This window comes from Microcaecilia unicolor, chromosome 1, assembly GCF_901765095.1.
Source record: "Microcaecilia unicolor chromosome 1, aMicUni1.1, whole genome shotgun sequence".
In the NCBI taxonomy this organism is placed as follows: domain Eukaryota; kingdom Metazoa; phylum Chordata; class Amphibia; order Gymnophiona; family Siphonopidae; genus Microcaecilia; species Microcaecilia unicolor.
The window spans coordinates 302,946,903-302,970,781 of NC_044031.1; the positions used below are offsets into that span (position 1 = coordinate 302,946,903).

Here is a 23,879-nt window from a genome sequence, read left to right on the forward strand (position 1 = left end):
AAACTGTTGTGGCCACTTTTAGAGAGTAATTTTCAGAATTTGTTTTGTGTGTAAAAAGTTTTTACACACATGTAAAAGTACTTTTAGAATACTACCCCAGGAGTTTTGCACATAACAATTGTAACATAGGATGGAGGAGGTTTGAGTCAATGATTAAAGTTTAGTGCACAAGCACAGACTCACCACGGAAGTGATGTGAGAAGGAGCCGTGCAAAGTGGTATGAGACTCTACCTCGTTTGCAATTTATAAGTGTTTCTAGATACATTCTCCTATATATATTTTTGTTATTTCTAGGATAAGCAGCATAAAATGTATGAAAAAATTAGTTATTACCTGATAATTTTCTTTCCATTAGTCCAGACAGATCAATCCAGAGACTGGTGGGTTATGTCCCTCTGCCAGCAGGTGGAGATAGAGAGAACTTCTGAGGCTCTATATGTGGTCATGTGTCACCATTCCAACCTTAGTATTTTCCATATCAAAGCCATGAAGACGTCCAACTCTCAATAGAGAGCTATTCTCCTGTTTTACAATAATTCCAGGACACCCTGCTACCGCAATTGCGGGAGGAACTCATGCCGCTCACAGCAAATAAGGAAATTGCTTCAAACATCTATAACAAACCATCAAACTGGAACTTCAAACATGAAAACAACAACCAACATAACAGAGATACAGAAACTTCCAGGGAGGGCCTCTGGATTGATCTGTCGGGACTAATGGAAAGAAAATTATCAGGTAATAACTTATTTTCCTTCCATAGCATCCCGCAGATCACTCCAGAGACTGGTGGGATGTACCCAAGCAGTTCTTACATAGGGTGGGATCCAGCGATCCCAGTTTGCAGAACCGAAGCTCCGAAAGCAGCATCAGATCTGGCTGCCACATCCAATCTATAGTGTTTGGAAAAAGTATGTACTGAGGACCAGGTGGCCGACCTACAAATCTCATCCAGTGAAACCAACCTAGCCTTTGCCACCGAAGTCGCCTGCGTCCTAGTAGAATGAGCCCGAATTTGAGCCGGTGATGCCTTAACAGACGCGATGTAAGCTGAGACAATAGCTTCCTTCAACCAACAAGCTACCGTCGCCTTAGAAGCTTGCTGCCCCTTCCTGGGCCCTGCAAAAAGAACAAAGAGATGATCCGAACCCCGAAAGTCATTCGTCAACTCCAAATATTTAATAATAGCCCGTCTCACATCCAGACACCGGAGAGCACGAAACTCCGCCGGATGATCCTCTCTACGAAAGGAGGGAAGACAGATCTGATGACCCTTATGAAAACGCGACACCACTTTAGGCAAAAAAGAAGGTACCGTACGCAGAGACACCCCTGCCTCCGTAAAACGAAGAAACGGTTCTCTACAGGATAATGCCTGAATCTCGGAAACCCTCCGTGCTGAAGAAATAGCCACCAAAAACACTGTCTTCAAAGTCAAATCCTTGACCGACAACCGAGACAAAGGCTGAAAGGGAGGCTTCTGCAACGCTTTCAGCACCAGATTCAAATTCCATGACGGAAACACTGGAGTTCGCGGAGGGTGCAAATGATTAACCCCCCGCAAAAAGCGAACAACGTCCAGATGAGAGGCTAAGGAAGAGCCTCGTATACGGCCCCTAAAACACGCCAAGGCCGCCACTTGTACCTTCAAGGAGCTCAATGACAGACATTTCTCCAGATCATCCTGCAAAAAAGCCAATATTGCAGAAACCGGCGCCGAAACAGCTGACCGACCTGCCGCTGCACACCACGCCTCAAAGGTCCTCCATACCCTAGCATATGCAGCCGAAGTGGAACGCTTCCTAGCCCGCAACATAGTGGCAATCACTTTCTCCGGATAACCTTTCCATCTCAACTTTGCCTTTCAATAGCCAGGCCGTAAGACCAAATGGGGAGGGATCCTCCATTAGAATGGGGCCCTGACGCAACAGTCCCCGACGAACTGGTAGACGTAACGGTGTGCCTACCTGAAGGCGCACCAGATCCGCATACCACGGACGCCTGGGCCAATCCAGCCCTACAAACACCACTTGACCTGAATGCGTCGCTATTCGTCCCAAAATCCTGCCTATCATAGGCCACGGAGGAAACACATACAGCGGGACTGCTAGAGGCCATGGCTGCAGAACAGCATCGATCCCCTGAGACTGAGAGTCTCTGCCACGGCTGAAAAACCGCTCCACTTTGGCAATGCCCGACCGTGCCATCCAATCCATCGCCGGAACACCCCACCGACTTGTGATCAACGAGAACGCCTGATCGGAGAGCTCCCACTCCCCCAGATTCAAAGTATGACGACTCAGGAAATCCGCCTCGGTGTTCAGTGTCTCTGCAATGTGTGCCGCCAAGAGCTGCGTCAAGTGGAATTCCACCCAGTGGCAAAGCCGCCTCGCTTCCTCGTCCAGATGAGCACACCTGGTGCCCCCTGGCGGTTGACATAGGCCATCGCCGTCGCATTGTCGGAGAGGACACGGACCGATCTCCCCGTCAGATCCGCTTGAAAGGCCTGTAAAGCTAGACGCACTGCTCTGAGCTCCAAACGATTGATGGACCAAGATGCTTCCTTCTGGGACCAGTATCCTGTGCCGTAAAACCCTGACAATGGGCTCCCCAGCCTGACAGACTAGCATCCGTCATCACCACCACCCAATCCGGCACCGCCAGGGGCATCCCCCGACTCAACTTGTCGTACCGGAGCCACCAACGTATTTCCATCCTGACCCTTGGCTCCCAAGATAACTGAACCGACTAATCCTCCGATATCAGAGACCATCGACTCAACAGGGATTTCTGCAGAGGCCTCATGTGGCCCCTGGCCCACGGAACCACTTCCAGCATCGCCGCCATGGTCCCCAATACCTGAACATAATCCCAGGCCGTGGGTGAAGGGCTACGCAGAAGACTCTGCACCTACGACTGCAACTTCAATCTCCTGTCGTCTGGGAAGAAGATTCTGCCCACACGGGTGTCGAATAACACCCCCAGATACTCCAAGGACTGAGAAGGAACCAAATGACTCTTGTCCAAGTTGACAAAACAGCCCAAAGACCGCAGCAGACCGATCACCTTTTCTGTCGCTCTCACGCTGTCCTGAAAGGATGGAGCCCCTATTAACCAGTCGTCGAGATACGGATGTACTCGCACCCCTTCCTGCTGCAGAAACGCTGCGACCACAACCATAATCTTGGAAAATGTCCGCGGAGCCGTCGCCAACCCGAAGGGAAGCGCCTGGAACTGAAAGTGGCGCACCAGAACCGCAAACCGAAGAAAACGGTGATGAGGCGGCCAAATGGGAATGTGCAAGTACGCCTCTTTGAGATCGAGAGAAGTAAGGAACTCCCCGGACTGCACCGCTGCTATCACTGTCCGCAAAGTTTCCATCCGAAAATGACGCACTCGCAGCGCCCTGTTTACTCCTTTGAGATCGAGAACCGGAAGAAAGGAGCCCCCTTTCTTTGGCACCATGAAATAGATGGAATAACGTCCCAGACCGTGCTGTGCCACCGGAACGGGCACGACAGCCCCCAAGTGAATCAGATTGTCCAACGTATCTCTGACCGCCCTTCTTTTCCTTAGAGATCTGCAAGGAGATTCCACAAAAAAGTCTGACAGACTTCGAACAAACTCGAGCTTGTAACCATCCCGGATTACCTCCAACACCCACTCGTCTGAAGTTACCCTGGCCCACTCTCCCAGAAAAAGGGACAGCCACCCCCCTATTGACTCTGGAAAATGGACCAAGGCCCCATCATTGGGCCCGAGCTCCCTTGGAGGATCCAGAGGCTGCACCGCCAGAGCGGTGCTCCCCCCGAAACGGCTGCCGCGTATCACGAAACCTAGGCTTAGTGGCGCCCGCTCGAGCAGAAGCCCTAGGCCTATCCTCTGGTAACCGACAACCTTTAGAGTCTCCCAGATCCTTAACAATCTTGTCCAATTCCTCGCCAAACAGAAGCTTGCCCCTAAAGAGCAAAAGAGCCAGACGAGACTTAGAAGCCGTATCTGCAGACCAGTGACTAAGCCACAACCAACGGCGGGTCACCACAGAAAGGGCTACCCCCTTGGCCGATGCCCGAAGAACATCGTATAGGAGATCCGCCAGATACGCGAGCCCCGCCTCAAGCGACGGCAAGTTTGCCACCAGCTCTTCCGCGGACGCTGCCTTCTGTACCCAAGACAGACAAGCTCTGGCAAAGTAGGATCCGCAGACCGATGCCTGCATGGATAACGCTGCCACATCGAAGGAAGTTTTTAAGGACGACTCTAACTTCCTATCCTGCGGATCCTTAAGCGCCGTGCCACCCTCTACTAGCAATGTAGTCCGCTTACTGACTGCTGTGATCAACGAATCCACCATGGGCAAATGCAAATCTTCCCGCTCACTTTCTGGAAGCGGGTATAACTGCGCCATGGCTCTCGCGACTCTCAAACCTGCCTCCGGATTGTCCCATTGGGCCACAATAAGTACCTTCATCGCTTCATGAATATGAAAGGTACGGGCCGGTCGTTTAGTCCCCGACATAATAGAAGAGGCTGCTGAGGAGGGACTACCCTCCGGCGGCGAGATATTCAAAATTTCCAAGGCTTTAACAATGAGATTCGCCAACTCGTCCTGGTGAAACAATCATGCCGCAGTAGGGTCATCACACCCCTCAGATGGCAAATCCCCGTCCTCAAGCAACTCTGACCGGGTCAATTGGGATATTACTGACAACTGACCGTCATCTACCTCTGACCCCACATCTGAACCAAAATCTACCTCCCGGGTCTCCACCCGAGGTCTCTTAAAGCCAGAGGAAGGAGCAATGGAGGAATCTTCTGGAGAGGCCCCCAGTGACCCTTCAGCCGTAAGGCCCCCTTCGGAGCGTTTGAGTAAAAACGCTCTGTGCACCAAAAGCACAAATTCTGGAGAAAAAGGGACCTCAGAGTGTTCAGAGGCACTCTCCTGCAACGCGTCCACCAGAACAGGAGTTTGAAGCTGAGAGGAGGAAACAGAAGGCTTGAGAGGAGGGAACAGACGGCTCCAAAGCTGGCCTCTCCTCCCGATCCAAAATGGCGCCCGCGAAAATGGCGCGTTGAGACTCAGCGTGGGAAGAACAGCGAACCGTCTCAATTTCTTTCTCCGCCACTCCAGTCCCTGCCGATTCCAACGCCGCAATCCCAGCTGATCGTGAATCAGCTGATTTCCGTGATTGCGCTCCTGAAGCAGCAAGAGACGCCAGCTTCCCTTTTAAAGGCGCAATGGCGCCAAAATCATCCGCCGGTTTGCGGGAAATGGAGCGCTCCGAGACACCGAGCGGGACAGACTGCCCCCGTTCTGACCGTTCCTGCCCCAGAGAAGCCTTTGCACAGGACTCGCAAGCTCCCGACGCTGCTCTCCGGTTCCCACACTGGGAGCAGCGCTTCACTGACTCCGAAGGGGCTGCCATATGCCCTGCTGAAGAGAGGCAGCAGCTAAACTTCCCCCCCCCCCCCCCACTCCACAGACTAAAGTCTCTCCCTTAGCAATATCCTGCAGTGTGAGAAACTACACTACCAACAAAAGTGCTGCCAAAAGTTCCTCTTTTTTTTTTTTAACAGGAGATTAACACTCACATGCTGCCAACACAGCCAGGACAGAAAGCAGCGGAAGGGGGGAGAAAGGGAGGGACCTGGCACCACCAGGTATTCCAGCTCAGCCCTCAGCGTGCACCTCAACCCCAGGGTCACTCAACTCATCCCAAGGGAACGTGCGAGGAGTCCCAATCCACAGCTGCAGAGTTATGACCATCCACCTGCTAGATAGAGAGAATACTGAGGTTGAAATGGTGACACATGACCACATATAGAGCCTCAGAAGTTCTCTCTATATCTCCACCTGCTGGCAGAGGGTCATAACCCACCAGTCTCTGGATTGATCTGTGGGACGCTACGGAATGTACTGTTTTTGAATCTTGCCAGATACCTCTGACCTGGATTGGTCACTGTTGGAAACAGGATACTGGGCTTGATGGACCTTCGGTCTGTCCCAGTATGGCAACACTTATGTACATGTACTTATGTACTTATCTGAGCCTTCAATCTAGGTTTGATTTCTGCCATTTTACTTGTGGAGGAGCATTTTCGAAAGGCCGTCCAAGTCAGAATAGAGATATCCTGCTCATAATGTCCAAAGCAGACGTCCATCTCACGTGTATTTTCCAACAGGAAATATGTCAGGATTTCCTGTTCAAAAATACGTGAGATGGACATCCGTGTGCCGAGGACGTCCAGCGTGAAAAGCCATTTTACAAACTGTAGCATCCAACCATATGAATGGCAAAATAAAGAAGGGACAAGGAAGTCTGTCTGACAGCATTTTTAGAAGAATGGCCACATAGACATGCCTCCAGAGCAGAGAGGCAGCCTAGTGGTTAGTACAGTGGACTCTAACCCAAGGGATTCAGGTTCATATCCCACTTTAATCTCTTATAATTCTGAGCCCTCCAGGAACAGAAGAATACCTACTGTACCTGAATGTGCATCACTTCAGTACCCTTCAGGCTTGCAGCTAGCTTATATATTTAGTTATAGAATGTATTTTTCTGTTTCTGGAGGGCTCACAATAAAAAAAAAATTAAAAAGAGTTAAAATGAGAGTTGAACCTGGGTCCCTTGGTTTAAAATCCACTGCACTAACCACTAGGTAACTCCTCAGAGTTACTTCCTACTTTTCTAAGAATGCCCATAATACCTGAAGCTGTCATAGAGTCCAGTATCCCTTTCACTTTAAGGGGAGAGGGAGGGGGAGAAGGAGGGGGACAGCAACAACTGGGGGATTAAAGAGGTTTCATGCCTTAATCCAGCACCAGAACAAATTGAAGGGATGCTGAAATGGGCGCCTGTCCCCCCCCCCCCCCCGATTGGTGCATTATCGTTCATCTTCCTCTCTCCACTGCCGGCCGCAAGGTAAGCGCTGCCTTCGGCCTGCCTCCAAAGCCTTCTCTGTACAGCATCCCACCTACGCAGGAACAGGAAGTGGCTGTATAAAGGCTTCCAGGGCAAGCTGAAGGCAGCGCTTACACATCGCTGCAATGCCGGAGGCCTGGAAGTTTTGAGGCCTGCTCCCACTCCGGGATTCTGGCTGCTCACTACTCAGCTATCACAGAGGGAGGCTGGGGCTGCAGACATCATGTTGCCTCCCCATGTGCTCTTCTTCATCCTGCTCTCCCCTGCTAAGCTCTGGTGGTAAGTGGGAGAGATACAGCAAAGGGTTGAAATCTTGTATATACGGGTCAAGGGGAGGGGGAGATACTGCATGGAGAGGGAGAAAAGTTGGACATATGGGTGAAGGATGAGATGGTGCATGGGGGAGAGAGGGAGAAATATTGGACCTGTGTGGCCGGGGGGGGGGGGGGGGCTACTGTGAAAAATTGCTCAGATAGTAAGGGTGCCATGAATCGAAAAAGGTTTGGGAACTATAATCCCTACAGTGGTCACTTTTACTTTCGGGGGGAGGGAGAGGGATTGGGACAGCAACCACTGAGGGATTAAGGGGGTGGTCAGATGCTCAATCAGAGCACCTTTTTGTACCCTGGACGTATCTGAAACAGGACGTTTCTTCCTGTTTAGTTATCACTGTTTGACATCCCAATTTTGGGCCCTCCTTAGTCTCTCCCAAAACATGCCCCCTTGCTATTTAGTGAAGTGTTGGACATCCCTTGTCTGCCTTTGCAAAATCGGGATTTGGATGTTTCAAGCACATAGACTTCCATTTGGGCATTTTAAGACATCCATATGCTACAGACACATACTGCCAGATAATTCAGCCTGTGGTAGTCAGTGATTATTAAGTTACTGTCAGCTGTGGGCAGAATTAAGGCTGGGTATCAATGCCTGGCTATGTCCACACATCATCATTAAATATACAGGGTCAGAAGCTGACTTTAAACCTATGCCTATTAAAGGCTGGGAAAGTGTTTCCAGCAAAATTTTCTTTACATACCTCAAAAATCATAGAAACTGAGATTTTTTTTTAGCCTACCTGAACGATTAAGCCAGACTCTGCTTTCATGTCCTCTTCAAAGAGATGAAGAAACCTCAGGAACCTTTTATCATCATACTCAAACCGATCGCCAAACACCATGGAGCAAATCACATTACTGACTGCACTGTGGGTGTTGAAATGTGCATCAAAGGGTTGACCTGAAGACACAAGTCAATAAGCAAATACTAGATATTAGCACTGCAGACACTAGGAGAGATACTAAAAGAGACAAAGCTAATGAGATTTATTAGTTAAATAAACTAATACTGTTATGGAGATCATTTTAGAAGCCTAGCAAGGCAATTGTACATGTAAATACAGGTATTCATACTTGTAAATTACATACACATGTAGTACCAATTTTAGAATGCCACTGCTTAAAATGCAGAACTGCCGTGGGAATAATAGACTCAAAGAGGGCCTGTACTGGGCATGTTCTGGACAGTTTAAAAAATATGCGTGTATTTCCCATACAGTGGGAATTCGTCTATATATATTTTTTTAAATTCCTGATAGGCAATTACATCTGCTCTGAGGAACATGCAAGTCACCTGTTTGTTTGGATTTGAGACCTCCACAGGGGTAATTTATTTATTTATTTAACACATTTATATCCCACATTTTCCCACTTAGTTGCAGGCTCAGTTGTGCTTACCTCTTTCACGTCTACCACAACCTCAAAAAAAACTTTTAAATTTACTTCATTTGGCTCCTTAATTGGCTCTTCTTAGGTGTTGTTTTGGTAAAATCTGGCATTTAAAGTAATATAGTAAATGACAGCAGATAGAGACCTGTATGGTCCATCCAGTATGCTCAACGAGATGGCCAGAAATGTACCTGTTGCTCCATGCAGGATACAACCCTTTATGGACTATTTAAAATGTGAAGGTCATTTAAGTTTTCCTTTGATTCCATCCTCTTTCTAAATAGGGGAACTCTGTGTTTATCTCATACGTTTTTGAATTCCATCTGGGTTTAAAAAAGGTTTGGACAAGTTCCTAGAGGAAAAGTCCATAGTCTGTTATTGAGATGGACATGGGGAAGCCACTGCCTACCCTTGGACTGGTAGCATGGAATGGTGCTACTAATTGGGTTTCTGCCATGTACTTGTGACTTGGCTTGGCCACTGTTGGAAACAGGATACTGGGCTAGATGGACCATTGGTCTGACCCAGTATGGCTGTTCTTATGTTATGTTCTCATGTTTTGTCCACACCATCTCCACAAGAAGGGTATTCCGGAATTCACCACCCTTTTTGTGAAAAAGTATTTCTGATGCTACTCCTAAGTTTACCACCCTGCAATCTCAATTCATGTCCTCTAGCTCTACTGCTACCCCATTTCTGAAAAAAGATTTATTTGTATAGTAATACCTTTCAAGTATTTGAACATTTGTATCATATCTCCCCTGTCCTTCCTTTACTCTAAATGTTCTGGTCTTCAAGTCTTTTCTCATACATCTTTTGGCACAAACCCCATACCATTTTTGTTGCCTTCCTCTGGACTGCTAGATACGGTGTCCAAAACTGAACACAGTACGCCAAGTGGGACCTCACCAATGACTTGTACAGGGTGCGAACACCTCTTTTCTTCTGTTGGTTATACCTTTCTCTACACAACTTGGCATCTTTCTGGATCTGGCTGCCGCCTAATCGCATTATTCATTACCTTGAAATCCTCAGATACTATCACTCTAAGGTCCCTCTCCTAGTCCGTGCATATCGGCTTCTCATCCCCATCACGTACAGCTCCTTTGGATTTCTAAGCCCCAACTTCATTCACTCTGTACTTCTACATATTAAATTTTAACTACCAAACATTAGCCCCCATATTCTAGAAAGTATGCAAGCTCTTTTGGCGCACAAATGTTATACTATTATTATAACTATTTTTTTTTTGTCTTGTGTGTTTTTTTTGTGCTGAAATTGACTGTTCAATAAGGGTGCCTAGTAGAGTCTGTGGGCCTGATATTCAGACTGCGGGAATTAGCCCAGCTGACTCCTGCGGTCAGCACTGAGCCCGGATATTAAAAGCTGGGCCGTTTCCACTGACTGGCATTGAATATCCAGTTTATTTTTGGCCAGTTCAACCTTAACCGGCCAAGTCGATATTCAGCGCTTGCCGGTTAAGTTTGAACCAGCCACAGATAGGCCCGGTATTCACACAGCTAAATATGGCTGCCAAACTTGTGCTGAAAATCAGCAGATAGCCAGTTATATTGTGCGATATAACCTGCTAACCATGAATTTTCAGCGGGTCATGGCTGAAAATGCACAGATAGCCGCTTATAGGGCATTTAACCGATCCTGGCTGGTTAAATGGTTCTGAATATCTGGGGGGGGGGGGTGTCTCTAAGGGAGGGGCTGTTTCCTGGAGAGTTGTGAATTCCTGAGAAGCACTACAAGCCTGAAAGCTAAGCTTTTCTGAGTTTATATATTTTCAGATTTTGTGTTTGGTTTGAGTCACCAGTTCTATACTGCTCTCTTACGTGTGTGTGTGTGTGTGTGTGTGTGTGTGTCTCTCTAATTTCTTCCTAGAACACTGCTGACTTTACCTCCATCTATCCTATACAGGAAAAAAAAATTGCTTTCTTCTCACTTGCAAAGCAGCTTGCTGCTATACTTTGCTATATTTCTGTCCTTCTGCTGATTTTATAATTATTCTTTTGCCTTGTATGTTTTTTGTGTTGAAATTGACTATTCAATAAGGGTGCTTATTTCAAGAACTGCGTTTGAAACTCTTCCTACTGCACAGTTGACTGAGGTTTAATGTAATTAATTTGGCTCCCATTGTACCTGGTGCCTAGTAAAGTCTGTGGGGCCAATATTCAGACTGTGGGAGTTAGACCGGCTAACTCCCACAGTTGGCGCTAAGCCCGATATGCAATGCCGGGCTGTTTCTGGTGACCGGCCTACCACTCTTAGCATCAAAACCATCTGAGAAACTTTTAGCTAAAATATTAATCAACTAAATTAAAGACAATGATAACTGTTAGCTGCATTCAGCTGCCTCTAAAGCTCTTTTTACATCTTTATGTTTCAACATTTTTATTGAAAACAATATAAAAGTAGTGCAAGCATCATATACAAAGCCAGAAAGACAAACATAGGCTCAAGCTCAATGCACACCGAAAAATACAATCAATCAACATATTTTAACTTTTTGTCCCAACCCCCACCCTTTTCTGTCAAGATCCCATCAAAATTCAACAAATCAACATAACATTCACCCCTCAGGGAATTATGTCTTATAAAGAGTTCTAAACCCTACTCCCCTTAATGTACCCTCACACACCTCAGCAAACTTAAATGTAACTTTGAAGTAACCAAGAAGAAATAAAATTACATTCCATTATTACTGCAAAGATAGAGGGAGAGCCGAAACTCTGAAGACCCTCCCTCACCAATCCCATTATTCCCTCTTGAGGGCATTGAAACCACGAGGAGGCTTCAGAATCTGTACCTCCTCTGAGCATTCAAACCCCCTGCTTAGACCTAGAAGTTTACTATTGACAAGTAATTGCGAAATGTCTTCCTGACACCCACAAAGGTGAAATTAGGCCTTACCTGCTAATTTTCTTTCCTCTAGACCCTCCAGACCGGTCAAGACGCTTGGGTTATGCATGCCTACCAGCAGAGGGAGACTGAGAACACTAACTTCAAACTGAGTACATATAACATGTGCTAGCCCTCTATCTCCAGTATACACTTAGCAAAGCAGAGAAACAAATCCCTGGAACAGTAACTCTGAAACTAATAAAACCCCTGTACCTGGAAACTAACAGTTAAACACCAACAGTGTGCTTAAACAGATGAAACGCCCAGGCGTCCCACTCTGCAGAATATTAGAGTCAAAGAAAGTTCTCCGACCATACTGAATATAAAATGAACAGACATAGCAGAACACGGCTCAAAATACTTCTGATAATTGACACGGCTGAAAAATACTTCTGATAAGAGACAGGGCGGGCTCTTGACCGGTCTGGAGGGTCTAGAGGAAAGAAAATTAGCAGGTAAGGCCTAATTTCACCTTCCTCAGCAACCCTCCAGACCGGTCAAGACGCTTGGGAAGTACCAAAGCAGTAGACACATTAAGGGTGGGACCCACGAAAAGCAGAAGACAACACAGCCGCTCCAAACCGAGCATCCTCTTTTGCCTGCACATCAATCCTATAATGCTTTACAAAAGAATGAATGGACGACCACGCCGCCGCCTTACAAATGTCCTGCGGAGGAATAAAACTACTTTCCGCCCAAGAGGCGGCTACCCCCCGAGTAGAGTGTGCCTTCAGTACCGAGGGAACTGCCCGACGCTTCAACAAATACGCCGAGGCAATAGTCTCCTTCAACCATCTAGCCAGAGTAGCCTTGGAAGCCGCTTCCCCCTTTCTGGGACCTCCAAACAAAATGAACAAACGATCCGACGCTCGGAAGTCCTGCGTTCTGCTCAAATACGACCGCAAAATGCGTCGAACATCCAACTTAGCCAGACGACGTTGAGAGAGATCACCAGACCTATCCCCCAACACTGGTAATGAGATCACCTGATTTACATGAAAGGAGGAGACCACCTTAGGAACAAACGAAGGAACTGTCCGCAAAGTCACTTTCTCCTTAGCCAAGGAGAGAAAAGGCTCTCTACAAGACAAAGCCTGTAGCTCCGAAATTCTACGCGCCGAAGTAATGGCCACCAGAAACACTGTCTTTAAAGTAAGATCTTTACACGAGATGGAAGCCAACGGTTCAAACGGAGGGCCTACCAGAGCCTCCAAGACCAAATTCAAATCCCAGGGCGGAACCGTCGGCCGACGAGGCGGACGAAGCAACTTGACAGCTTTCAAGAACCGCCCCACGTCCAGCGAAGCCGCCAAGGAAATCCCCTGAATCTTTCCACGGAAACAAGACAACGCTGAAACCTGCACTTTCAGGGAAGACAGCGAGAGCCCCCTGTCAAGACCGTCCTGTAGGAACTCCAAAACTTCCGCGACCGAAACACGTAGAGGAACATAATCCCGCTCTTGACACCAGTTCTCAAAAATGCGCCACACCCGCACATAAGCCAAAGAAGTAGACCTCTTACGAGAGCGCAACATGGTATCAATTACCCTGGCCGAAAAAACCTTTCTTCCTTAATCTGAGCCTCTCAAGAGCCAGGCCGTAAGCGAGAATGGAGCAGGGTCGGCCATCTCGATCGGCCCCTGAACCAATCTCACCCTGGGCCCCAACGGAATCGGAGCCTGCACTAATAACCGAACCAGGTCTCCGTACCACGGACGTCGAGGCCAATTGGGCGCAATCAGAACCACTAGACCTGCATGGCGCCCGATCCGCTGCACCACGCGGCCCACCAGCGGCCACGGCGGAAATACATAGAGCAACTGTTGAGTCGGCCACGGGAGCACTAACGCGTCGATGCCCTCGGCCCGAGGATCTCTTCGACAACTGAAGAAGCGATCGACCTGAGCATTGTCGGCCGATGCCATGAGATCCAGCACCGGCCGACCCCATTCCAACACCAGACGATTGAACACTGAGGGATGGAGGGACCACTCCCCGGGGTCTAACGTGTGCCTGCTTAGAAAATCCGCGCTCACGTTGTCCACCCCTGCCACGTGTCCCGCCGAGAGACCCTGAAGATGAGCTTCTGCCCACAACATTAACTCCGCCGCCTCCACAGCTAACGCTTGGCTCTTCGTTCCCCCCTGCCGATTTACATATGCGACGGCCGTGGCATTGTCGGAAAGAACCCTGACTGCCTTGCCTTCTAACAGGCTGTGAAAGGACCGAAGAGCCAACCGAATTGCTCGAGTCTCCAGGCGATTGATGGACCAAGATGCTTCCTCCAACGTCCAACGTCCCTGGGCTACCTGACCCAGGCAATGCGCTCCCCAGCCCGAGAGACTCGCATCCGTGGTCAGCACCGTCCAATTGGGAGCGTCCAGCGACATGCCCTTCGCTAGATTCGGCGAGTGGAGCCACCAGCGAAGGCTGCGACGGGCAACCCCCGACAGAGGGAAACTCTCCTCCAGGTCCTGAGACTGAGGGGACCAACGAGACAACAAGGCTCTCTGTAATTCTCTCATATGGGCCCTGGCCCAAGGAACCACCTCTATTGTTGCTGCCATCAGCCCCAACACCTGAAGATACGCCCGCGCCGAAGGCGCCCTCTGCGCTCGGAGCCGACGGATCTGTTCTTGCAGCTTGGAGATGCGAGGAGCTGTCAAAAACACCCGGCCCTTCTTCGTGTCAAAGCGAACTCCCAGATACTCCAGGGACTGGGAAGGCACCAGGTGACACTTTGCCAGATTGACCACCCAACCGAGCGACTGCAAGAAGGTCACCACACGGCCGGTGGCCTCCTCGCTCTCTGACCTTGATTTGGCCCGAATCAACCAGTCGTCCAGATACGGATGAACCAAAATGCCCTGCAAGCGCAGCGCCGCTGCCACCACCACCATCACCTTGGAGAAGGTGCGAGGCGCAGTCGCCAGACCGAAAGGAAGCGCACAAAACTGAAAATGTCTCCCTAAGACCACAAAGCGAAGAAAACGCTGGTGCGCCTCTAGAATGGGAATGTGTAAGTAAGCCTCTGTCAGATCTAGAGACGTCAGAAACTCTCCTTCTTGCACCGCTACAATAACTGAGCGCAATGTCTCCATCCGAAAGGAGGGAACCTTTAGAGCTGCATTGACCTTCTTGAGGTCTAAAATGGGCCGGAAGGCACCCTCTTCCTTCTTGGGCACCACGATGTAAATGGAGTAACAGCCCGTACCTCTTTCTAACCTGGGAACAGGTACCACCGCCCCTAAACCGATTAGACGCGACAGAGTGGTCCGTACTGCTCTTGCCTTGTATCTTGAATGACAGGGAGACACGAGAAAGAAATCGGAGAGGGGACTGTCGAATTCTAGGGCGTACCCGTCTCGCACTATCTGTAGGACCCACTGGTCCGACGTGATCTGGACCCACCTCTGGTAAAACAAGCGCAAGCGAGCCCCCACGCGAACCAGAGGCTGGGTCCCCAAACCATCATTGAGACACACGGGACGTACCGGACGCTCCCGAAAAGGAGCCTCGCCCCCCGCGACGGCCACCTCGAAAGGGCTGGGTTCTCTGGAAAAACCGACCCCTAGTCCCCCCAGAAGACCTACCGGGCCGATAACGCCGAGCCTCCTGAAAACGCCCCCGCCCTGCTGCCCCCTTAGACACCTTGGGACGAAGCTCAGGAAGCCGAGGGGCCTTAGCATCACCAAGACCCTTCACCAACTTATCCAATTCCTCCCCGAAAAGCAGAGAGCCCCTAAAAGGGAGGGAACAAAGTTTAGTCTTGGAGGCGGCATCGGCCACCCAGCCCCGCAACCACAGGGCCCGCCTAGCCGCCACCGCAAAGGTCATGTTCTTAGCAGAGGCCCTCAACAAATCGTACAGCGCATCCGCCAAGAACGACGACCCCATCTCCAACTTGGCCAGATCTTGAACAAGAGAAGCCCTATCCGCCTGCGGGCTATCCAGGAGCCTCTCCGCCCAGCGAAAACAGGCCCGAGCCACCAGACCTCCACAAACAGACGCTTGTAGCGCCAAGGCAGACAGATCAAAACTCCGCTTTAGAAAGGTCTCCAATTTCCTATCCTGAGGGTCCCTCAACGCGGCCCCCCCCATCCACTGGAATAGCAGTAGCCTTAGTCACTGCCGTCACCACGGCATCCACCGTCGGGGGCCTGAGAGACTCTCTGTCCTCCTGAGGAATAGGATAGAGCTTGGTCATAGCCCGAGCCACCTTACACTGAGCCTCCGGCGAATGCCACTCCTGCGTGATCATATCTCTCAAGTCCGCATTCATAGGGAAAGAACGAGAGACCCGCCTGATCCCCTTAACCAAAGGATCCACCTGCTTCCCATCCCCAATGGGAGCCGCCGCAGGATCAAACCTTAAAGTGGCGGACACCTGCTCAATGAGGTCAGATAATTCATCCCTGTGAAAAATCCTAACCACAGAGGGGTCTTCCCCAGGCAAAGACAGGTCCCCATCCTGCCCTGCAACCGACCCCTCCTCCTCTTCCAGGGGGCTAAAATCACCCTCAGAATCCGGAGGGGAAAAGACCTCTACATCTTCAGAGCACTCCACTCGAGGTCTTTTAGCGGTAGCCCCCCCCAATCTGGGACTAAGGGACTCCGCACCCGATGGGCCCGCCTTCCAAGCCTGAAACAAACTCCAAACAAACTCTGGAGGGAACCCCATGCTGCCCGAGGCCTCCCCCCCAGCGGGACTCGAAATCGGGAGAGACTGAGGCCCCACGACCGTCTCAGCGCCCAAAAGGCCCGAATCCAAGATGGCGGCGGTTCCCGCCAAAATCGGAACCGCCGCTGAAGCGCCAAACTGAGCCGCAGTAACCTCCTGCGATCCCGCCGAAGGAACCTCCGCCTCTAACACCGGTGGCGCGGGGGATAGGGCCTTGGGCTCTCCACAGAACCGGCAGGGACCGCCAGCCGCGTCTACACCCCGACGCGCACACAGCCGGCAACGAAGCAACTTCCCTGACATACTCGCGCCTCAGAAAACAGCTGATTACAACAACCGGCGAACAGCAAATAAAAGAAAAAACACTCACCGGCGCTTAATTACAGGCTCAGCTCTCCCAGACCAGCTGAACACCTCCAGAAACACCGGAGTGCAGCTCCTGCAGCTCTCCACACGAGGTGTGCTTTTTTTTTTTTTTTTCAACTTTATTTGAGCCCTGCTGCTATTATCTGTATGGCACTCAAGGCTGCAGGATTAACACTGCAGCCGAGGCACAACGCTGCCCAAAACGGGAGAGCCAGTCGGGGGGAGGGACCCGGCCACCCGGGTGTGACACCCCAGAGGGGACAATGGCAGGCCCCACCGGACCTACCAACCCCTTGCACACCACAGCTATTCCAGGCACAGGGATTAACACTGCTCTTTCATCAATCTATCCCCAGAAACCAACTGAAGATTAACTAATCTCACAACCAGGACCTAAATCCTACCAGACCGGACAAGCTGCACAGGCTGCATGTCTACCCTCTGCTGAGACTGAGAAAATACTGGAGATAGAGGGCTAGCACAGGTTATATGTACTCAGTTTGAAGTTAGTGTTCTCAGTCTCCCTCTGCTGGTAGGCATGCATAACCCAAGCGTCTTGACCGGTCTGGAGGGTTGCTGAGGAAACTATCGATCTACAAAAAAAAAAAAACCACCCCCTCCACGCTCTTTTTGCATCTTTAATAGCTTTCTTTTATATTAAACTGGATGCTAAAGTTTGGGGCCCTTTTACTAAGCTGTCTTAGGTGCTAACATGTGCCTAACGCAGCTAAAAATGGAGTACTATGGGACGCACTCAGGCATCCTGCGGTAACTCTGATATGTGCACGTGCTAACCACGCACTAAAAAAAAGATTTTTTTTTGATGGGGTATGTAATGAGCAGAGCGTGGCTGTTCCTGCGCTAACCACTGACACATCTAAGTGCTCAAGCAGTAATTTTTAAAAATTGCCATGCACCAATGGCAACATTAGCGCATGGCCATTAATACAGAAAATAGCCCATTTTCATTGATGTTATATTTCAGGAAGGATGTGATTTGGAGGGGGGGTTTGTTTTCTTTTTCTCTCTTATGGTTTGTCCTTCTGTATTTTCTTTTCTCTTAATAAAAATATTTGAACTTAAAAAAAAAAAGAAACAGGCCATTTTACAGCTGCAGTAAAAATGGCCTTAATGCATGCAAGTGTCCTGCATAAGGGCACTCTAAGGCCACTTTTTATCCCTTTGTTAGTAACTAAGTCCCAATACGTAAATACTGCATGCTAACAGTATTAACGTGCACTAACTTGATAGCACACATGAGTAGTTCTAGCTGTATGATTCTGATGTAGTAGCATTGTCCAATCTTAGCACTTCCTAAATCAGGAGGAAATTTTAGTACCAAAACAATCACAGTCAGGGTTGAGGTTAACTGACAAAACAGTAGTTCTCGATCAGAAAGAGATTTATACTCCAGATCTTTGATCTGCAAAGCCTCATGATAAATTGTTGCTATTCCTCTTTCTTTTTATTTTCCATAAATTCAACATACCTCCTTTGGATTCAAATACTGAACAGAGAAATCCAGCTTCCTCAATTATCCTCTCCTCCAGGGATTTCTTACCCAAGCCAAAGTTTCGCAGAGTGGAAAGTGAAAACCTCCTCTGCTCCTTCCAGCCACGGCCATACCTGGCTATGACCAATCCTGCAAGATATTCACCAAAGACCAGTAAAAGCTCCAGTTTGTATGACTCATTCTTACAGTATACTCTAATTAAAGTATAAGAAAAAAAAATAATAAAATCAAATCTACTTACCTATCTACATATCTGTCTTCAATATCTACAAACCACTAGACAAGCAGATTCGGTCAATGGACTCTCAGTTCTACATCTACATGGGTGACATGCAGCTACTCATACCCATTGAACCTGACTTATCCACAGCCCTGAATAAACTACCTGTCTAACATTAATTCAAAAACAACAAACTTCGCCTGAACCCAAGTAAAACCGAGCCTCTATGGGTCCCTAACACAAGTGGGCACATTCCTGACATCAAAATCTCTTTTGGGGAACACGAACTTCCCCTCAAAAGCATGGGTCAGGAACCTTGGAAATACAGCTAGACAACACTTACACAGATCACCACAAATCCAAGCAACTTCAAGAACTGCTTCTATCATTTGTAACAACTATGCTGCCTCTCTCCTTACAATGAGAAGGCAAATTGTCCCAGTTGTACATGCCATGATAATATCAAGACTGGATTACTATAATGCACCTCTCTTATATATCTATATGTTTCATCTTTGCTTACACCCTATCCTGTCTATTCAAATATTTTATTGTGTATTGTACATTATGGCATAGTAATGTAGCACACTATGCCATATTTTGTATTGTTTTTTTGAATATTTTTACTGCTGTAATAATCTGTTGCTTTCGTTTCACTTATTCTTACTGTACAATGCCTTGAGTGAATTCCTTCAAAAGGCAGTAAATAAATCCTAATAAATAAATAAATAATGCATCTTTAATCTTCGGCATTTTGGAGACATATTGTTTTTGAGGTTCACCTTCGCAATTCTTCTTCACTCCCAGATTATCATACTGTGGGAACGGTGGACGATCAGCAATATCCTCAGACTTATCAACCAATGCCTCCTTCATTACCTTAAACCCATTCAGCACTACCACGTTTCTCCAGCAAAACTGCAGACTGAAAACATTCCCAAATTTTTTACTTAGCTGCAAAGAAAAAACAAAATTAAGAAAATCTGAAAGACAAAAGTGCAAATATATATAAACTTTTTATTTTAGTTGCCAATGAAACAAATTGCAGTACATCATAGAACAGTTTTGAAACTGAACAGCCTAATGGATGATACAGATATGTGCTCTTAGTGTAAACCCCCTGGTGGTGGAGCAAGATATTACCTTGTCGTTGTTTGTTTCCCCAATTAATCTCATCACCAGGCAGGGAATTTAACATTAAAATATATTTTTAAGTATTAGATTAGGCATATTAGACAGTGTAAAGAACTTAAGTCAAGAGCATCAATACAATTCTGAAATTTATTCAGATTGGCTACTAAAAATTCAAAATGTCCTCAACTTATTCATTTGAACTTAACAAGTATTCAATTAGGGTCCCTAAAAGGCATACCAGTGTTTTTAGCGCATGCTAAAAATAAGCATGCGCTAAATGCTAGAAACACCCATATATTTCTCTGGGGTCTCTAGTGTTTAGCATGCACTAAAAATGCTAGCTCACCTTTGTCTTTAATTTCTATACTTTTTAAAGTAATTTATCCTTCTTCAAAATTAGGTCTTCACCAACGTCAAATGTTTTCAGAAAAGTATCACTACTTAAAGAAATGTTGTTATGGGAAAAACAATTTATGTCTTTTACTAATCAGCACTAGAACTGACACTTTGAGGGGGCATTTTCGATATGATGTCCAAGTCCGATTTGGAATATTTTGTGAAAAATGTCCAAAATTTGAGTGGTGAACATAGTGATTTTCAAACCAGAAAAACAACTCTCTTTTTGATTTGAAAATCACCATTTTCTAGATTTTTGTTGTGCTCAGTGCTTCTTATTTGTTACCACTTTAAACAACCCTTGCATCCCAGGGAAAAACACACAAAAATAAGCCATGGGGGGTGTCTTGGGGGTCAGGATTTTTAGTAGACTGGCCAAACAGACATCCGAGCAGAGCAGCAGGGCAGTCTACAAGACACAGCAGTGCACTTCACATTAAAGGTCCCAGGTACAACTTTCACTGTAACCCCCTTATATTGTATTGTGAGCCCTTTAGGAACAGAAAAAAACCCAACCACAACTGCACCTAACTGTGCACCAATACAATAGCCCTCAAGGCTGCAGGTGCCACCTATATGTAGGTACAGCAGGTATTTAGTAGTTTTTGGATGGCTCACACTTTCCACCACAAATGTAGCAGTTAGAGTGGGATATGGCCCTGGGGCCCCATCTCTACAGTTGCTTTAAATTAGGGGTTCAGAGACCCCCAAGAAGGCTGGAGTGACCTTAAATCTGACTCCATCTCTAAATAGCACTAGTACTGGGGTAATCAAGGAGTTGTGAAGTTCTAAAAGGAATTGCCACTAAGAGAGATGTTAGGTCTAAGGAAAAGATACCAGCCTTATGACAAACTGGATTTAGATTACAAGTTATACAATGCAGCGAAAGATAGCCTGATACAGCAAAAGCATTTATACTTACAGCCTCTGATCATAAAGTGAAGTCCACAGAACATCATTTGGGATGAGGAGTTTATTTGCCAAGATACAAGTCAAATCAGTGATTGACAACAGGCACATACAATCAATTAATTACATAAGAATATAATAATCCAGCTGTAAACAGGTGTTAATTAGTTCCTAATCTTTTATAATTTCTTTTACCAATTAAAGGTTTTACAAGGGAAAGCAATTAGGTAATTTGTCAATTCTGCTGGACACATTGGTTTCCCTTGGAGAGAGAGAGTGGCAACCCTTCTCTCTAGCTCAACCAGGAAATACTCTGATTTTTATAGGTGCCCTCAGGATATGGATAATATGACAGTAGATATACCTGATTGGATCTATGCTAATGTCATAGTTACCACTGATTGGCTCATGCTAATGAGTAGCTTTTATCTTGCTAACATGGTTTTGTCTCTAGCTCGCTTGACCATAAATCTTAAGCAAGACCCTGCATCCAGCTACATCTTTCCTTTCTCACACCATGGCTGACCACAATCCTGCTCACAGGAAAGTCTCCCTCCCCTCTTGGACAGCTAGTTCCCTATTTTCTTTGCACCTGGCATGACTCACTCATTTCTCAACTTGTTTTCCTAACTTACATTAGAGAAAATTCCACTTTGTAACAGATACGGCTTCCATCTTGTGCTGAAATCCTCCATTTTGTTTCCATATCTATTGACCTAACTTTTCCTAATTTAGCTTATTTAGGCCTCAATCCGGGCTACAAACTAGGCCATACTTTTCCAGTAAGCTCCCAGTTATGCCAGCCATCAGATTTCTGACTCAGCCAAGGTCTGTAATGGCCTGAGCTCTATGACTGGGCCCGCCACCATTCCAGTGGGGGGGTCTCTGGCTGTACCATAATTATACACAGTTTACTGCACTGACCACTAGCCCACTCCTGGGACCAGCTTGCTACTCTAAAAGGAATGGCCATCGTATCTGAAGCTGTCATAGAGCCTGGCATATACTATCTCTGTCACATCTTTCGGGGGGTAGGAGAGGGTCAATGACCACTGGGGGGATTATGGTGGTGGGGGGGGGGGGGGGTCATGCCTTAATCTCTCCAGTACTCATCTGGCCATTGAGTTACTTTTTTGTAACTTAGTCATGGCTTGAAACAGGTCTAGACAAAACTGTCTCAATTTTTGCACCCAACGTTTTGGTTTTGTTCCATTAAGGCAGAAAAATGTCTAATTTTTGGGAATGCCCCAGTCCCACCCAAAACATGCCCCAAAATGACTCCTTGAAATCAGGGACATGGCCAGACCTTGAAGTGGGAGGAGGCCAGAGCCCGAAGTGGGAGGGCACATTTTGGCCCGCCTCCTTGCCGCTACCCTCCTCCCCCCCCCCCCCCGATGCAACGCCACATACCTTGGTTGGCGGGGGTCCCCAACCCTCGCCAGCTGAAGTGTTTCTCCAGCACTGCTCTCCAAACATTGCTTGCCCTTCTTCCTCTTACATTGCGCATGCTCAATTTTTATGAAATTGAGCATGCATGAAGTGTCGCACATGCTTAGTTTCACTAAAACTGAACATGCAGGCGATGAGAGGGAAGCAGGGCACTGAGGTGGCATGGTCATTTTTTTAGGGGCTTTTTACCCGCTGCGGTAAAAAGGGCCCTAGCATGTGGGAAAAACGGCCCCAGCTGCTACAGCAGGGCCCTTTTTCCTGCAGCTTAGTAAAAGGACCCCTAAGTTGGCTGATTATTCTCTGGTTGGATCCACTGGGCCACTTGAAGCGACACTCCTTGGAGAAGTCAATACAACCTTGAGCCCCAAACCACAAGAGGCTCCACTTCCTCCTGCTTTGGTATCTTTGCCAATAGAGCTACAGTTTGTTACATCACAAGCCAGCGTCTCTACTACAGAGAGGAGAACCCAACTGAAAAAGCAGATGCCGGGGATCAATTTTAAGTGAAGAGAGGTTTCCTAAAACTGTTGGAGAGGCACCGAGAACAACTGTAAGTATGCCCAGATCATTACTTGCAAGATCAATGGAGCCACAGAATCAGGAGCCATTAAATGTTACCCCTCTTACAAAACCTAGGAAACTGTAACTCTCTGTGGGATGCGGTTATAGAATTATATAAATTTATTCCTATGTAAGCAGGTTTAAATAACTGTTGCTCACAGGGGTGGAAAGTGGCAGAAGCTCCAGAGGTCCCAGGGCTGAGCTGTGAACTGTGGGGGTGGAGCTGCAGCAGTTGCCAGGTGGCCAAATATTTTCCAGCCCAATTCATGCCCAAAAGTAGCCCAAAAATCATCCCGATATTAATATCTACAATTCTTGAAGCAATGGGCATTTGCGGAGATGAATCACCACTGGAGATATTAATTCAACAGTCTACCCGACACGGGCCGTGTTTCAACGCATGCAAGCGCCTACATCAGGGGTCAAACAGTAAACTCTATAGGTGAAAAATAGTAATAAAATAATCATAAATAGAAACAATGAACATATATAGCACTGTACAAAAAAGCACAATCCAATTTGAATTGAAACGTAAAACATGTTCATAATAAACGACATATAAATTTTAAATTAATAAATATTTGTGATAAAGAGAAAGAAATGTATTTAGTCAAAACAAGGATATAGAAAAATACCAACACACTTATATCTTTGAAAAAAAACAAATAATTAAAATATCAGTTAATAGAACATTCACAATAACTAAAAATATATATTTATTTTTTATGGTTTAGTCCCTCATAATACTTTTTGTATGACCACGATAGCGTTGCCAATTAAGGCTTTATTGATTGCTACTTATCTTTTTATTCATTGTGCATATTTTTTTAATTATTGTGAATGTTCTATTAACTGATATTTTAATTATTTGTTTTTTCAAAGATATAAGTGTGTTGGTATTTTTCTATATCCTTGTTTTGACTAAATACATTTCTTTCTCTTTATCACAAATATTTATTAATTTAAAATTTATATGTCGTTTATTATGAACATGTTTTAAGTTTCAATTCAAATTGGATTGTGCTTTTTTGTACAGTGCTATATATGTTCATTGTTTTTATTTATGATTATTTTATTACTATTTTTCAATTA

The 23,879-nt window shown here is 46.9% G+C and overlaps 1 protein-coding gene across 1 annotated transcript in view; it reads right to left on the minus strand.

The window, feature by feature from the left end:
- LOC115473053 (cytochrome P450 2D15-like) overlaps positions 1–23,879 on the minus strand; it is a 131,653-nt gene that overhangs the window by 82,986 nt on the left and 24,788 nt on the right. The window contains exons 2-4 of the mRNA XM_030207680.1: positions 19,121–19,292; positions 18,095–18,247; positions 8,000–8,160 (exon numbers count right to left, since the gene is read on the minus strand). Coding sequence (XP_030063540.1) covers positions 8,000–8,160; positions 18,095–18,247; positions 19,121–19,292 — 486 coding nt within the window. The remainder of the gene's footprint in view (positions 1–7,999; positions 8,161–18,094; positions 18,248–19,120; positions 19,293–23,879) is intronic.